Below are 17,456 nucleotides of genomic sequence, written 5' to 3' on the forward strand. Positions count from 1 at the left end.
TTGTGTTTCTGCTTCAATGTTTGAAGAGGCATTGAAGCAGAAGGTCTCCCTATCTGCTACTCCGCATTTCTGTGCATACATGTAGCATACATGTCAGTATGCCCCCATGGATTGGCCATCACTTGTTGTCATGGTTATCTTGCTATACTTTGCCTACAACGGTCTCCATGGAGCCCAGGCTGAAGACATTATCGCAGCATCACTTAAAGGTTTTTCAAAGGCGTGTGAAACAACAAAACCCCACCAGAAACCATCATCAAACCTTTTTTTTCTCCACACTACTCCTTTCTCTTCCATTTCCATCCATCTGACTCTTTCCCGCTCAAATTTACAATCCAATCTCTCTTGCTTTTGCTTAGCATTGCTATTCTCACCATCCCCCCCACCCCTCTCTCCTGGTCTCTCATTTTCTCTCCCTCTCATCTCATTTCCCTCTTTTCCCTCTCTGTCTCTCTTGAGTTCTAATTTTTCTACCTCCAATCTCTTTCCTACTTTTTTCTCACTACTAATGCCGTGTAGTAGTGTCTATTTCCAGTTTATGTGCTGAACTGCCAGGGAAAATATTACTAGTTATTAATCTGCTCTGAAATAGATACAGCAGTATGTTTATTTAAGTGTATTTCCAGTAATATCTCTCCCTGCCTCTCTGTGCGTATTCATTGCATAAAATCAGATTTGTGAAACATTAATATTGCTTAAGAGATTGGTTTTGTAAAAACAAATCACACTTTAAACCTCTTTAATCCTTGCAAATGCACAAAGGGTATGTATGAGCGCGTGTGTGTGCCTCCCTTACTCTTACAGCGTAGAACAAGAGAGGTGTGAGGCACAGCCGGAAATGTGCCAGACTGTTTTGTTTTTTTTCTTTACAAGATTGCTGTTCACACAGCGACATCAAACACTGATATTTGCTGACATTTCCTGAAGTTTGCTGATGTGGACATTTCAAAAAAGGTCACTGAAGTGTGATTACAGTAGATGGAAATTGCTAAATTGTTTATTAGGATTTTGAGTAAACCTTCTGGCAAGAAAATTAAATACCAACCTGCTAACACCAGGTTAAGGTAGCAAATTATAGCCCCAGGATGACTCTAATGAAGTAGATTAAGACAAAAAAAAAACAGGATACAACCACACTGTCTTTCCCTCTCTTCCTCCCAGTGATGTCACCCAGCAGTTAACGCCCTCAGACTCCTGTGGAGCCACCAGGGAGCATGTCCAGGCCTCGACACTGACATGCTGATGCTCTATAAAGCTGCTCCAGCCTGGAGCACCTGCCAAACCAAAAGCTGCTTAGTGGGGCAAAACTCTGGCTGAGTCCCTTAAAGCTGCACTAATCAGAGCCGTTAGAGGAAGCATCACAACCATATCGTACACACCATTACAATAACATGCCAAAACATGAATGCAAGAGATAAATGTATGGTGATGTTCACTAGAACAGATAGCTAAAACGAAGCTGAAGCAATTGTGCATGTGTGCGTCACTGGAGTGAATACAAATATTTTCTTACGTGGATGTCACACAGCATCAGGTGTGACTTCTTACATGCCTGAATGCAACAGGGCCATCCGGAACAATAACATCTGAAGAAGACAAAGAGCTGGGAAGCTGTTGCATGTCTGAGCATGCGTCTTTGAGCGCTCTGAAATCATGACGGCAGCAGTGGGCTGTGGATGCAACAAGCCACCCTGAGCACTTTCCATGCCAATTGGAAAGGAATAGTAGAAAAAGAAAGATAGAGTGTAAAAACGGAGAACAAAAGAGCCACAGAGGCGGGCAACAAGGAACTACAGCAACCAAATGGGCCTGGCAAATATAACACAACTGCTGCACTGTCACCCTGTCCGTCCAAATTTGGCAAGCTCCTCCATAGGCCATCAATGCCCTCTGCATCTCCCAGGAGTCCGACACTTTTCTGCACAGCTAGCTAACACATTAGCATGCAGCCCCATCCCCCTGCAAGGGCAACCAGCGGCTCACAGCAGCGCTCGTCGTATACAGAAACGCTTCATATGCTGCAGCAGCTGGGGATCTGTTGGGAAAGACAGGCACGATGGTACATTTTGGGTGGATCTGACACATCTGACAAAAGCAAACGGAGACACCTAGGATAAGTGCTTATCTACTGATGGGTCCCTTGTAAACACCTTTCCCTCCCCTTGGAAACCTACCTGACTTTGAACTCCGTGAGCTGAGGCGGCTGAGCCCCAGGTTCAGCACAGTAGATCTGGGGGAAGTAAAACCGGTGCGACTGAAGGTTGATGTCCATGGTGTCCACACACAGTCGACACTAAGGTCAGTTGGTTCGTGACAACAAACGTAGGGGAATACACGTCCGTATTTGTTGCTTTCTTCTTTGTCTGTCCAGAATTTCTTCACTGACACTTTTGCTAAAGGTCGGAGTTCAGCAACAGCATCCTCGAAACCCTTCTCCCCGAGTCGTTCACAGAGCGCTACCTCCAGGAAGGCATCCTTCTCATCTTCTGTGTACAGTACATTCAATCACCTGATATTAAACAGGCACACTAACCTATTCAACCACAAGCAGCCACTGTACACTCAGCAGCTGGCAGCACAAAAACAAAGATGACTTCCAGAAGAAAAAAAAAGATGCTGCCTCATATAAAGACACCAATAGAAATCCCAGTTTGTGGTCATGAATTCATCCTTTGGCAGGTGGAGTAGCAGAATTAGGAAGAAATGAAGGAGGCTGTTGCTCTGTTGAGGCAAGAGAGGCTTAAAAGAATGTGAAAGTAAGCCCTCAGCCACACAGAGATGAGACTGAATGGGATATGAGAGTCCTTTGGTTTTTACGCTTCAGAGACAGAGGAAAGGGGGGGGGGAAAAAGAGATGGAGATAGAGAGAGATTCCCGGTGCTGTGAGGCGTTGCCCTCGCACTGCCTCTCGTCTCTGTGTCTCATTGGATTACCTCCTCCCTCTCTAGCCACCCCCCCTTCCTCCTGCCTCCATCCCTCCCCTCCCAGCTGTGACAAGTACATGGGCCGCCAGCCCCGCAGGCTGCTGGTCGTGCCCCTCCTTCTCCCCCTTCTCCTGCAACACCCCCACTCCTCTCAGCTCTACTCTTTCAGTTGGCTGATTGGCCGAGGCGAGGATGCGTAAGCCCGCGTGGAGGGGGGTTGGGGGAGAGGAGAGGAGGAGGAGAAGGAGGAGAAGGAGGAGGAGCAACAGATTTTAATTCATCTGATGGCTCCCGTCTTTTCTCGCATAGGATTTGAGGCGGCATTCCGGGCTTGGGTGGAGCTCTAGATGCAACCCAATAATACACGCATACACACAGGCATACCCACACTGATCCAACAGCTTTTACTGGATGTTCATTAACAGAAGGGACACAAAAAGCTAGTTCCATTGTTGGACTTGTAGATGAATTGGATGCATACAAGTCATGTAAACTTCACACAATTAAAATAATACAAGGTTCCTTCAGACACATAAATGTAAATGCGACAACAGTTGCTGACATTTCCCCTTTAATGATCTGTATATCCAGATGTATTTAGATTATACATTATATACAGTAAGTGGTGTGTGGCCATAACACTAATCTTCTGGGATAGGGACCACATCACAGCCGCCGACAAATAACCAATATATCCCTCCCATATTTACTGTACATCCTCCCTAGCATCCCAGAAAAATCTCCCGCCCGTTGGCTCTTTATAGTGCAGCTCTGACACATCACCCACATCTGTCCTGCTGTGTTTTGCCAGCAGGCAATTCCATTGATTTGACCGGCTACAGAACTGTTGGATGACATAGTTTGCTTTGTATTCATCGTGGATGGCAGTGGACATTGCAATTTGACAGAAATTCCTTGCTCTCTCCTAGCCTGCTGAAAATGTTGCTTGGCCACAATTATTTGGGAAAATAAAACGTCATCCTTGCCGTTTTTATTTCCTTATGATAGCATATTAGTTCACATTTTTGCGAAGCCCCGGAAAAAACATATTTGCTTCTAGCTAAATATGAATATATACTTGCAATAAGTTGCATCATGTAGCTACTCACACAGATAAGGCAGTTTCATAGCAGCTTAAGCACCGCTTTAAAGGGGTGGTCCAACAAAGTCAGACAGCACTTCCACATAGTTATTCGGCTATCAAGAAACAGTATGATGAAAAGTACTACGGGCCACTCTTAAACGCTAGCTTCTACATTTCTAATAATTTCGTCTTCAATCTCAACTTTTCTTATACCTCCAGTATTTTGTTAACACCCAAAATGAAACTTATTTCACCAATAAGTGAAATAAAGTTTGTAATAAAGACTTCCGACGCATGATGACCTCCTCAGAGCGCAAATCAAGTGGAAAAGGTATGTGCTGAAGAATGTAAAAGAGACCACCTGCAGTTCCTCGGGTAGCTAGTTGCCATGTTGCGACTATTGGCCTCAAGTGGTTATGCAGTGGGTCAATCTCCATAAACTCAAATATAAAATTGCCCAACTTTACAGCAGAAAGAAACATGTTTACATCATGAAACATATACGTGTACAAACACTTCATGATCCACTTTACGATGAGCCACTGCTCCCATGACTAATTGCCATTCCCAAACCCAAACATTATTGGACAGTTTTTGTGACGTCTTATTATAAGCCGTTTAGGTTTGAGCCTTCAAATTTTACTTTTTACTAAACCAGCATAAACAACTGTTGCATGAGTATTTCTCTATTGAAAAGAAAGTATGTAACAGTCATTGCCTGTCCAGTACAGCCTACCAACTACCACAACTGGGATATCTTTAAACCAAGACAGATTGCATTGTATTTTCGATGTATTTTTTCCTTGTTTTGCAATGGTTTTATGCCATGGATAAGTTTATTGTGGCATTTCAGCTTGTTTTCTAAGCTACAAAAACTACCATATTGGCCAGCGTGTATCCATACAGATTGTATAAATAAGAGTAAGATCAATAAATTAAATCATGTACAAATTTAAATCGCATGACCTTATTATCTCTCAGTAGCCAATGACACAAACACAAAGCATGAATGAATGGGTTCTCTCTTTAAATAAACAGCAAAAGGCTACTACTAGAGTACTACTTGAGTCATTCATCCTTGATCTTTTTTTTAATGTTTGTCACAATAAGCTAGAACATTCACCACAGTGTGTTGGTGTTGTGTGAATGTGTGGGTCCTTGGTCTTTATGTGAACAGTGAAGAAACTGTCACTGTGAGTAGAAAGCACAAGGACAAGTGCAAGACGACAAAAAAACACTGAACGGTCACAGAAGGTGAAGAGAGTATGCATGATTTAACAACAACCGCAGGAAGGGTTTTAATATGAAGAAATAAGTGGAACGGGGAGGGTGGTGGACAGATGGACAGACAGGTAGAGGGAGTAAAATGCCCGGGTGGGATGGAGAAAAACTGCATGGAAGGGAAGAGAGAGATAGAGAGAGTGGGAGGCAAAAGAGAGAGCTGGTCAGAGAAAATAAGGAAGGCAGAACAGGAAAGGGGGAAGAACGTCCAGTCTTACAGTATACACCCATCCCCCATCTCTCTCCCCCTCTCAGGTTAGACCCCGGCAGCAGATTGTATTCTAATCCTCAAAGCTACACACCTCCATTTCTACAGTCTGCATTTGACTCTCTCTCTGTGTTTGTGTGTGTGTGTGTGTGTGTGTGTGTGTGTGTGTGTGTGTGTGTGTGTGTGTGTGTGTGTGTGTGTGTGTGTGTGTGTGTGTGTGTGTGTGTGTGTTGACAGAGAGGAAGACCGAGATGAAAAGAGAGAGCGTCAAATACTGTAACAACATTACTATTAGCATTCAGCAGGAGGGATGGCCTTGTCTCTGACACATAGCATGACTGTGTGTGTGTGTGTGTGTGTGTGTGTGTGTGTGTGTGTGTGTGTGTGTGTGTGTGTGTGTGTGTGTGTGTGTGTGTGTGTGTGTGTGTGTGTGTGTGTGTGTGTGTGTGTGAATGTAATGGGGTGAAAATGGTTGAATCACAGAGTAAAGCTGCTGGAGAGACTGCTGATGAGAAACTGTGGGGAAAAGCGACGTGACATTTTGGAAATGTGTGGATGATGTGTGGCTACAATTCGACAGATAAATTGGAATTTGTTTCTGTTCCCTTTACACCTTGGATTGAATATATGTTCCTGAGTTTTCTCTGTTTTATTACTTGCGTATGGTTGACCTATATCTAATTTTAGACAAGAGAACTCTACTGGACAACAATAACCTTTATCTTTTTGTCATAAAAGCACTTTGCATCTTGTGGTGAACTATATAGTATATAGTATCTATATGATCAGCTAAAGAGGCCCTATTTTGGGTTTTCTCTCTGGTTTTTGTGCATGTAAATGTAAACAAAGGCTTGAATCCCTCCAGATTTCTACCTTAAAACATTGTTTGACTACATTTATTCCGTTATTTTACCCTTACAATGTTGAAAATTGAGAGACACACACTAACATTGCCAAATACAAAAGAGATCTTAATTTAATTACTAATATTGTTCATTAAATCACAATGAAACTCTTGAGTATCAAATTGTCATATTGGCTTCCTAAAATTGGGGGACAAAAGTGGGATAAAAAGAGGCCACAAATCCTTCACACTACACCCTACCTAGATGTGCACCCCCCTGAGTTAAAGTTGAGTGCAGGCCCTCTGACCTCACTTCTATAGTTTAATTTCAAAACAAAGAAATGTGCCACTGTGCAAATACATGTAATACAGCTACAGTATCCAATCACATGCTCTGTATAATCCAATCTGACTCTGCAGTCCCCTCATCCCCACAAACACCCACAATCCACCTGTATGTAGTCACGCTTGTAGGGTAGAGTGAGACTGTGAATGAGAGGTGTGTGACGGAGAGGAGGTTAAAGATCTCTGACGTTTCCTGTCTCCTCAGTTAACTCACACAAGCTCATCCTCTCAGGCCTCGGGATTGAATTTCAGATGGAAACAAATACACACACAAACTGTCTGCCTCACATGAGCCGATCATTTTAAGTACGCCAAACACCGGGAGCTGGCAGAGGAGATACAAAGGGGGGGGGGGGGGGGGGGGGGGGGTTTGGGGAGACAGAGCTGCGCATGAGGAGGACGGAGTGATTTCCCTCTCATTCACAAAGATTTGATTACCTCTGTGTCTGTTCAACACACACACATCTGCGTAGATAAAACTCAGCGCTCTGCCTTATGACGCCTCAGCGTGCATATTTATGAGTCACAAACCACGATGCTGTCACCCAGAATGCACCACTGGCGTAAAGTATACCCCCGCAGCCCCCGCGAGGCGGGGGGGCCCCGGCCCCCCTCATATGAGAACGGGCCCCCTACCTCTATACCCCAAAGCGGCCGCCGACAGCATGTTAGATTTCTACTAGAGCGGCCGCGGCCGGCCGCAATTTTGAAAGACACTACATGAAATAATACTGCGCCAGTGGATACATGAACAACTTACTTTTATTTTGAAACCCGGAAATTGGGTGTGTTGTCATTGACTTTTCTGAAGTATTTCTTAGCTAAACCTCGCTACTGACTGTGACTGATCGCCTGAAGATTACAGTGTTTCAGATGCCGTCGTGGCTAGCAATCAGAGCAGACACATCTCTTCTCACAGGATGAGACCGTATTTTTGTGCACCAATGATGACAAATCATCACGTTTGTATGGCAGTGATGTAAGAAAAGTCTAAATAAAAAATACCTATTCAAAATAGTAATATTAGTATCCTCCTGTTTGCTCTGACTAGCTAAAGTCTTCGTATGTCGCAGAAGTGTTGGTTTATAACTAGCACAGCCTCATCGTTCTCTAAATTGGTAAGACATCGCCAGATCAACGACATTTGAATGGATTGTAAACCCATGGCACTTTTATGTTCAGAGATATGTAACATTTAATTATTGGTCTGTATGGGACGTTCAAAAAAGCTAATTTTCGCGTTACCGCTTATGGAAATGTCTGTCACTTCGTGACTTTCGCAACCTCCAAAGCAAGCTCCCGCGTCTGTGGGTGAAAGCTATTTTGTGCACAAGTAACAACGATGGTAATCAGATGTGTTTTCTGTTTATGAAAGTCTGAAGAAACGTATTTTAAAATGTTTTATCGTTCGTCATCTCACTTTTCATGCCTAGTTTGCCAGCAAACTTGCTAGCTTGTCTTGTATTTACTTGTCTTAGACTGAGGTAATATTAGTCTGATGAGTTCGAGGTTGATACTAGCTAGCTATTGAATGCATCAGCCTCATCGCTTACTAAACTGATCATATTTAGATAAATGTATAGATAAACATGTATAGTTAAAAAAAACTGTGAAAATGAGTCACTGTTTCATTCTCACTTCTAATTATTCTTCGTTTGTGTCTACTAGTACAAGTTATTCAAATACTCTCCATTCTTTTTTTTTTTAGCTGTAAGCTCATTGTAAAAGCAGTAGCTGTGTTGTATACAGCTTTCCCGGGCCGCTAGGGGGGGCCGTGTTCGTCTCCCGATATGATTCAATGCACGAAATATGCGATCTAATATTACGCGCCATTTCACCGCAGAAATGAAGCGCACCAGAGAAAAAAGTGGTGCTCAAAAGCGACAAAACAAAAAGAAAAGAGATGAATTTACATCCACACTGCCCAAAATTTCATCTGTTTTTGGGAGAGTGCAGCCTAACTCTCCACTTCAGGATGCACAATCAGGTAGGGTCGTGGAAAAAAAAAACTAGCGCAGTTACAGTAAAACGAGGCAGTGGCCTGAGGCAGCCTCTAGCCTCCACTAGCCTCCATGCAAGCTAAGCATCAAAGTTACGTTTTGTATTGAAAAGAAGTAAATAACATGTGACAATTAAACAAAGAGAAAAAAATACTTAAGTAAAACGTCTAATTGTTTCTCTCATTTAAAACGCAAGGGAATTGGATTTTCATCCATCCGTCCAGAAATGTCTTAAGCTAACATGTAGGCCCCTACAGCTCCCTCGTAGGCGTCTGTGTTAAAAACTTGCGGAGAATTTGTGACATGGCCGTGAGAACCCAAAATAAGTTCTGAAATGCAATCGGACTCTTCAAAGGGTTAGCAGCAGACGAGGAGGGAGGGATCGCTGCGCATCAGACAGACGCTGAAATCACAGGCGCATGCCCTTCTGCATCGGATGAGGAAGATGCCGTGCAGGGGCGTAACCACCATAGACATTGAGGGGGACACGTCCCCCCCAATGTTGGGAAAGTACCAATCTGTCCCCTCCAATATTTTGTCTAGTATGTGACATAAAAGTCCTCCTTTTTTCCTAGATCAGTCCCTTGCTGTTCCAGATTTACTTTCAATGAGGGAAACACAAGAGAACGAATCAACCAAACAATCAAGGAAAAAAAAAAACATTGCTACCCCCTTCCCCCGTTGTGAACTTGGCTTAGCCCAGAATGTCAAGTTGCGGTCGCGGATTCTTAGCTTCGGAGAGCTAGACTTCGGTGACATAATGGATGACGGCCCCCCCTCCCAAGAAACGAGACATTCGTTCATTCTTTACAGTCAGGAATGTAAGTGCAGGGTCCCTCTTTAAAAACTAAGCAAAATGGATGAATGAATGGAAACCCTTCATAAAAGCATTAAGGCTTATTCTGCTCTTTAGGCACTAGACAGGTTTTAGCAATGTGGCAGGGCGCATCGTTAGAGCTAGGCTACTGCACAGTTGCAGAGAACTTATAAGAAAACACTGGTTGATTAGCCTACCTTCCAGGATCTTGCCATGGTTCACATTAATACAGCTAGCTAGTAATCCACAACACGATAGCAACCCGAAAACATCAAGTAGCCCAGGACGTTAGTGATTGATTTGATTTGATTTGATTTGATACATCTACACCACCAAACTAAATGCAAATTAGAAATATAGCTGTTGCATCTTCATCCAATAAAACATCTTCACTCCATAAGTATCCGTTTGATAACTTATTTACTTGTCAGAATTATCAGCACACACTTTACATTACAACACCGACTGGAACAGTTCCCGATCTCCTGCTACCTAGCTGGGTCTACCTCAATTGTAGCTTAACCTCGACATGCCCACTATGCAGGTCTCAGAGCGCCCTCTAGTGGACAAACAACATAACTAAGTACTGCACCATTAACTTATAAGTCAGTACCATAATGCTCAATACTTAAGATATCGCAATAGCAATGTGTTGCACACTTTAATAAATACTCTCCTCAAACTTGTATGGAGTTTTACAGAGACCTCTTTCTACTACCCGTACAACTACTAGGATATTAATTAAATACTACTGCTACTGCTGCTGCTACTACTACTACTACTACTATTACTACTACTACTAATAATAATAATAATAATAATAATAAGAAGAAGAAGAAGAAGAAGAAGACTAAGAATAAGTATATTTCTTTATTCATAAGTTTAAATTCAGTGAATTTTGAGGACCAAACAAAACAGATAATGAATTAAAATACTACTACTGCTACTACTACTACTACTACTACTAGTAGTAGTAGTACTACAAATAACAACAACTTATTTACATGTATTTCTGTGGAAGAGACAGTAGGCTACTGCTTAAAACACAAATTGGGAATTGTGTGGTGTATCGTCAGATCCTGGAAGAGCATGTGATATTGTGCAACCATGTTTTTGTGTTGAATAAATTATGTCGATGTAATAATTTTGTCCTTTTTGGCAAGCCCTTTTTGCTACAACTTAACTTACCATGCAATTCTACAGTCATACTATCCCTAATCTGTTCGTATGCCATGCATCAACATATTTTTGTAAGCTGACAGACAGCAGAGAGGCTGGAGGAGATGGAGGCGAGGACAGAGGAGGTAGAGGAAAAGAGGCAGGAAGAGATAGAGGAGCAGAGGCTGAGGGAGAGGATGGAGGTGGTAGTGGAGGAGAACCCACAGTTGGAGATAGAGGAGGAGGTGGAGGAAGACAAGCAGAGACAGAGGCTGGAAATTCACAGGCACCTGCAGGGAGAGGACAGACAGGCACCTGCTCAGAAGATACACGTAAGATATTGGAATAAGAACAACAATTTTGTAGAACACATAAATAAATACTAAGGGTAAGCACCCAATAAGCTTAGTTTAGCAGTATAAGTCAACATTTCATATTATATATTTTTCAGGAGAGACAGACCCAGGCAGGGAGAGAAGTGATCAGCATGCAGAGGAGCTTGGTAGCTGCCCACATCAGCCCAACTCTTGTTTTATTCAAACTCAGTCCTTGACCAAAAAGACACTAAAATTTCAGGACAGCTGGTTTAGGAAGCACACGTGGCTTCATTACAGCAAGGCATTGAAGGGGGTGTTGTGTTTTTATTGTGCCAAATATTTTGCAATTCAGAAATCGTCTTTAGCCAGTAAGGCTGATGGGGCATTCATAACAACAGGTTTCAGTAACTGGAAAAAAGCACTTGAGAAGTTCCATCAGCATGAAAACAGCGACTGTCATGCAGCAGCGATGACCACTTATCTGCACAGCAAACAGCCAATCACTACACAACTCTCAACGCAATTACAGAAACAGCAGCATGAGGCTAGGAACAGCCTCTTGAAGATTGTGGGTGGGATTATGTATCTGGCAAGGCAAGGCAATGCTTTCAGGGGGCATGACAGCAAAGAGGGAAACTTGCACCAACTGATGATTTATAAAGCAGAGGATGACGCCGAATTCAACAGCTGGCTCCAGAGAGGCAATAACTTCACCAGCCCAAAAATTCTAAATGAAATCATAAAAATAATCGGCAACAAAATAGTATATGACATCGTTAAGGAGATCCTGTCATTGCCCCTAATCCAGTACTCTCTCATCATTGATGGGACACAGGATGCAGCTGGAGTCGAGCAAGAGTCGTTCTGTCTGCGCTTCATTGACAAAAACTTGCAACCCAGAGAGGAATTTATCGGTCTCTACCAGGTTACATCCACTACTGGAGAGAACATCGCAAGTGCAGCCAAAGATGTCCTGCTTCGCCTGAATCTACCTCTTTCCCAGCTACGAGGTCAAGCATACGATGGGTCGGCCAATATGTCGGGACGAATGCAGGGTGTGCAAGCACATCTGAAGAAGGAGCAACCTCTGGCTGTTTATGTTCACTGTGGGCCACATTGTATCAATGTTATTACCCAAGCTGCCTGTGCATCCTCCACTATCATAAGAGATGCTATTCATTTGGTGCATGAATTGGGCGTGTTGTTCCACCAGTCTATGAAGTTCAGGGCCATCTTTGCAACTATAGCGAAGTCGGATCATACAGCTCCTTACACATCGCTGAAGCCTCTTTGCCCCACCAGGTGGACGGTGCGAACGCCAGCCATTCGCTCTGTTCTCAATCAGTACCACTCCGTGCTTGCTGCAACAGAGGAAATGGCTCAGTCTTCCATGATGGATGTGGCTGCAAAAGCAAGTGGCCTTCATGAGAAGTTTTTGAGGGGCAATACACTTCTTGGCCTTCTTCTTGCAGAAGATGTGATGTCGATGTTGGAGGAGCTGAACATTTCTCTGCAGCAGAGAAGACAGACGACATCAGGGATGCTGGCTACCGTGGAGCATGTGAAGAGAGGGATCCAGGAGAAAAGATCAGAAGGGCATTTTGGCCAGCTGTACATGAGAGCATCTCAGGTTGTAACATCTGTAAGCCTGCAGCCCATCAAAATGCCTCACGTGAGAATGCCCCCAAAACGCTTCACTGGTCCAGCCATGCAGCATTAGCATCATAGGTTTCAAGGTTTCAAGGTTTTATTTGTCATATGCACAGCAGATACAGCGTATATGTTGGCAATGAAAATCTTATGTCCCATGCTCCTCCAACAACTCCACATACATGGTGCAAATATGGCTCAAGACTACTACAGAGTGCAGTACTTTGGCACTTTAGACACTGTCGTTACACAGTGCTCAGAGCGTTTTAGCCAAGAGGGGCTTCAGAGGCTACAGAAGTTAGAAAACATTGTCATAACTGGGAAGATGGATACACTCATCAATGAATACCCAGAGTTGGATGCCATGTCTTTGGACATACAGTTGAAAATGTTCAAGGCCAACTACCCCAGTACAAGTCTCTCAGAGGTAGTGGAGGCCCTCTTGCGACTTGTCATGGTTGTTCCTGCCTCCTCAGCAGAGGCTGAGCGAAGTTTTAGTGCCCTTAGACGCCTGAAGACATGGCTGAGAACATCAATGACGCAAACCTGGCTAAACAATCTTGCCGTTTGCCATGTCCATCAAGACAAATTGGATGCATTGGACAGGAGACAGATCTGTCAAAGATTTGTGGAAATGAATGGGGAACGCCTCCGTACTTTTGGGGCATTTATTTAAGTCTTATTTAGATATATTTCTATGCTCTTTTTGACCTAATTATCAGAATATCACTTATCTTTGTTTAAGAAGCCAATAAGTTAACAATTGCACATTTTGTATTTGTGTTTTGCTACTTGACAGCCTACAATAAAAAACAAGCTTTGAATTGTAACTTGTTAATTGGTCATTATACTGCATTTCTTAAAACTATGTTCTATACAAGCACATCTTTATCAATAGACCTATATGAAAATTGTACAAAATTCACTTTAAATATTTTGGGAAGGGCTCACATTTGGACCAAGGGCTGAAATCTACTGTTCTATATCTATTTCATGGGGTTAGGATTTGTCTTACAGGTCACCCTAAAATGCACTATAATGCAGGAAATGGCATCTAAGAAATCAAAAATCTTCTGGGGGAGGACCCACAGACCCCCCGCAGGAAGGCTTTTCCCAATGCTCATTTGGACCCCCCCAATATCACCTACATGGTTTCGCCCTTGATGCCGTGCATCGGGTGGCTGCTGATGGCAGAGATAGGCATACCGCAGGTGAGGCTCTGGCTGTGCCGTTGACTCTTCTTCATAAAGACAAAGCATCAAAGTTGTTGTTTTTTATTATTGAAAAGCAGTAAATAGCCTGTGGCAATTAAATAAAGAGCCTGAAAAGACGCTGAAATCACAGGTGCATCGGATGAGGGAGGAGATGCCGTGCATCAGATGGCTGCTGATGACAGAGATGCGTGTACCGCAGCCGCAGGTGAGGAAGATGTCTCTGGATGTGCCGTTGACTCTTCTTCAACTGAGGGAGAGACCATTACGGGGCCTGAAGAAGAAATCCGGGACAGCGAGAATGTTGGGAGTGGGACTTCTTCTGATCTTGAATGCGCTGTTGATAGGCCTTCTGATCCTTACCCTAGTGACAGGGCTAATTTCCCTGTTGACATCTCTGACAGTGATGTTAAGAGATCGATTATAAAGCAGGGGCCATGCAAATACGAAGGCCCCTATCCGAGGGATGCTAGAGGCAGGTGCTTTTCTAAAGAGTACTATAACCGTGTGTCCAAGAAAGGTACACAGATATCACGCAAATGGTTGTGTTACTCTCCTAAAATGGATCGTGTGTATTGCCAGTGTTGTTGGTTGTTTGGTGACAGAACGTCTGTGGGCCATAATTTGGCATGGACAACCGGGATTAATGACTGGCAAGGTCTTTCGCGGAAGATCAGAGAGCACGAACATGCCCGTTGCCACTTGTCAGCCTGTGTTGTGTATGATACATGGCAGCAAAATGTAACCATCGACGAAAGGATTTCATCTGATTTCAAAAGTGAGGTTAGTTTTTGGTCAGATGTTTTAAAAAGGATTGCTGACGTTACATTAACCCTTGCGTCCTGTAACTCCGCTTTCCGTGCGCACCACGAGAAACTAGGAGAAATCAATAATGGAAACTTTCTGGCCCACATCGAACTCCTTGCGCGTTACGACCCCGTGTTGGAGAAGTTGATCAGAAGTAAAAGTAAAATCAAATACTTAAGCCCAAAAATTCAAAACGAGATGATCTCAATCATGGCACAAACTGTCTTAGACGAAATAGTGAAAGAAATCCATGAGGCAGAATTTTATTCGGTCATATTAGACACAACACAAGACATTTCCAAAGTGGATCAGCTAAGCCAAGTGCTCCGCTATGTCACGATTCCTAAAGATGACAATGATGTGCCCTCAGACGTGCAAATTCACGAGAGTTTCATGGGTTTCCATTCAGTCCACGACCAAAGCGCACACGGCTTAGAAAAAATTATTCTCGAGCTGTTAGAGATGAAAGGAATCTCGGTCAATAAATGCAGAGGACAGGGATACGATGGCGCAGCCACAATGAGCGGGGTCTACTCTGGCTTACAAAAAAGAATCTCGGATAGGGAACCAAATGCAATGTACGTTCATTGCGCTTCTCACAATCTAAATCTAGTTTTAAACGATGCGTGCCAGAATGTGGCAAAGGTGAGAGCGTACTACGATACAGTAGAGAAACTGTATGACTTCTTCAGCGCAAGCATTAAACGTTGGGAAATTTTGGAAGTGCAGTTCAAAGTGGCAGGGCAGCCAACTCTTAAACGTCTATGCCCGACACGTTGGGCATCCAGAAATGATGCGGTGCGCGCCCTTCGGTTTCGTTACCCAGACGTAATGAAAGCGCTCACTAAAATATCCCTGCTGTCCAAAAAACCCAAAGAACGCGCGGAGGCCACTGGTCTCAAAGCCAGCATGGAAAATTTTGAATTTGTGTTTCAAACGGTCATACAGGGTAAAATTCTTGAGTCAGTCCACATTGTTTCCCAACATCTCCAAAAACAAAACGTGGACATACTACAGGCAAGCCAGTATCTCTCAAGTGCGTCTGACAGCCTTGCGTCACTCAGAGGTGAATATGACAGCCTCAAAGAAGCTGCCCAAGACCTGGCCAAATTGTGGGGTATCTCTCCTGTATTTCCCGAGAAACGCAACAGGCGTACGAAAACCTATTTCGACGAATTGTGTGAGGACGAAAGGCTTACGAATGCAGAGGAGAATTTTAAAGTGTCGGTCTTCTACGCCACTTTAGACATAGTCGTTGCGCAGGTGGGTCGCAGGTTTGAAAGCATGCGAGAAGTGGCACGAAGGTTTGGGTTTTTACGCCCCGAGGAACTCATCTCGAAATCCGATGGTGAGTTATATGCATCAGCAAGTACTAGATTTGGCACGCACTCTCTTTGTGAAACACAGTTCCATATTGTCCAGTCTGCCTGACGTTGCCACAGCTATAAAATTGTTCTTGACCATACCCGTAACCGTTGCAACAGCAGAGAGGTCGTTTTCTAAACTAAAATTGATAAAAACATACTTGCGAAGCACTATGTCGCAAGATAGGCTACGGGGCCTAGCCATCATTTCTATAGAGAACAGGCGCGCTCGCAAGTTAGATTTAAACGGTGTGGTTAGAGACTTCGCTCATAGGTGCGCTAGGAGGAGTGCCCACATATACTCGTATCCAAAGATGTAAATGCTCTGTTTATCATCATTAATGTTACTTTTATTGCTGACTGTTGTTGCTGACTGTTTCATTGTTAGAATTATATGTAATAAATGGATTGGATAGCCTACTCTGTGTACAGAATATTAATGGGTTAACAAAACATCTATATAGGCCTATGGATTAAATGGGCATGGGATGTCAGGGGCTGAGTTGCAGCATCTTTTTCACTATTTTATGCAATCAAAACACACACACACAGGCCTATATATATATTAGGATATATATATAAAGAGAGAGAAGTAGGAGTAGGCTAGTAGTAAGGAGGCCGTGGCAGGTGGCGGTGGGGGGCCCCAGTCTAAGTACCTGCAGGGGGGCCCCAAGTGCTTGTGTTACGCCAGTGGAATGCACTGTGTTATTATACCGATTCCCAGCGGAAACGAGACACGTGACCTCACCTGACAGTGGATGTATCGTAGTGTGCAACATCCTTCTCCATTTCGGGTTGCGTTTGTCAAACTGCATCATGACACACGTGTCTGTTATTACTCACAGGTGACTAGGCTGCAGCTCAGTGCACAGGCAGTATGGTGCAATATGTAAGCTACAACTACAGTTATCAAACTAATTTACCCCATGCAAGCAGAGAAGCTACAACACATGCTGCTGACTCTCAGGGCGCAATCGCTGTTACAGATTTTGCACTTACATACACTCAATAATGTTGAAAATCCCCACGCGAGCAATTTAGGGTGAAGTGACTTGCCCAGGGACACATCGACATGCTGACTGCAGTTGGGATGGAACCAGTGCTCTCCGGATCCGAAGATCAACGCACTAAACCACAGCCTCCCAACTTTTATTAGAATGACTAAACCCATGTGTATTTACCACAAAAGTGGCACCTCATTTTTCAACTATGTTTTCAGTGGCTGCATATTTCAAAATGTGCTAAAAAACAAACAAATTTGTTATTCATGCCATGGGCACATATTGGAAGATGTGTCACTGTTCCTGAAGTTTTGTAGATATGCCAATTATGAACAAAGGGGCAACCTTCAGTGGCTTGAAAAGTAAGGCCAAACTGACCTCAATCTGCTTTCTTTCAAAAGGCGAGCAGATCGTGTAGAAGTCTATGAGAAATTGACCCTCCTTT

General features: G+C 43.5%; 2 protein-coding genes across 4 annotated transcripts in view; one reads left to right on the top strand and one right to left on the bottom strand.

The window, feature by feature from the left end:
• Positions 1-17,456, bottom strand: part of evlb (Enah/Vasp-like b) — a 51,490-nt gene that overhangs the window by 29,389 nt on the left and 4,645 nt on the right. For 2 of the 3 annotated variants that reach the window (XM_063902280.1, XM_063902279.1), the window contains exon 1: positions 2,175-2,967. The exons of the other annotated variant lie outside the window; for it this stretch is intronic. In XM_063902280.1, coding sequence (XP_063758350.1) covers positions 2,175-2,272 — 98 coding nt within the window. In that variant the 5' untranslated portion in view covers positions 2,273-2,967. Of the gene's footprint in view, positions 1-2,174; positions 2,968-17,456 lie in introns of those variants that run through there. 3 annotated transcript variants of the gene reach the window in all.
• LOC134877188 (zinc finger MYM-type protein 1-like) lies at positions 10,770-12,698 on the top strand. The gene is made up of 2 exons (XM_063902607.1): positions 10,770-10,993; positions 11,113-12,698. The coding sequence occupies exon 2, from the start codon at positions 11,448-11,450 to the stop codon at positions 12,696-12,698; it is 1,251 nt and encodes a 416-aa protein (XP_063758677.1). The 5' UTR covers positions 10,770-10,993; positions 11,113-11,447.

This window comes from Eleginops maclovinus, chromosome 15 (genome assembly GCF_036324505.1).
Source record: "Eleginops maclovinus isolate JMC-PN-2008 ecotype Puerto Natales chromosome 15, JC_Emac_rtc_rv5, whole genome shotgun sequence".
NCBI lineage: Eukaryota > Metazoa > Chordata > Actinopteri > Perciformes > Eleginopidae > Eleginops > Eleginops maclovinus.

Bases quoted from the DNA above. Each gene is read 5' to 3' on its own strand.
- LOC134877188 (XM_063902607.1), top strand. From the start codon at position 11,448: ATGACCACTTATCTGCACAGCAAACAGCCAATCACTACACAACTCTCA.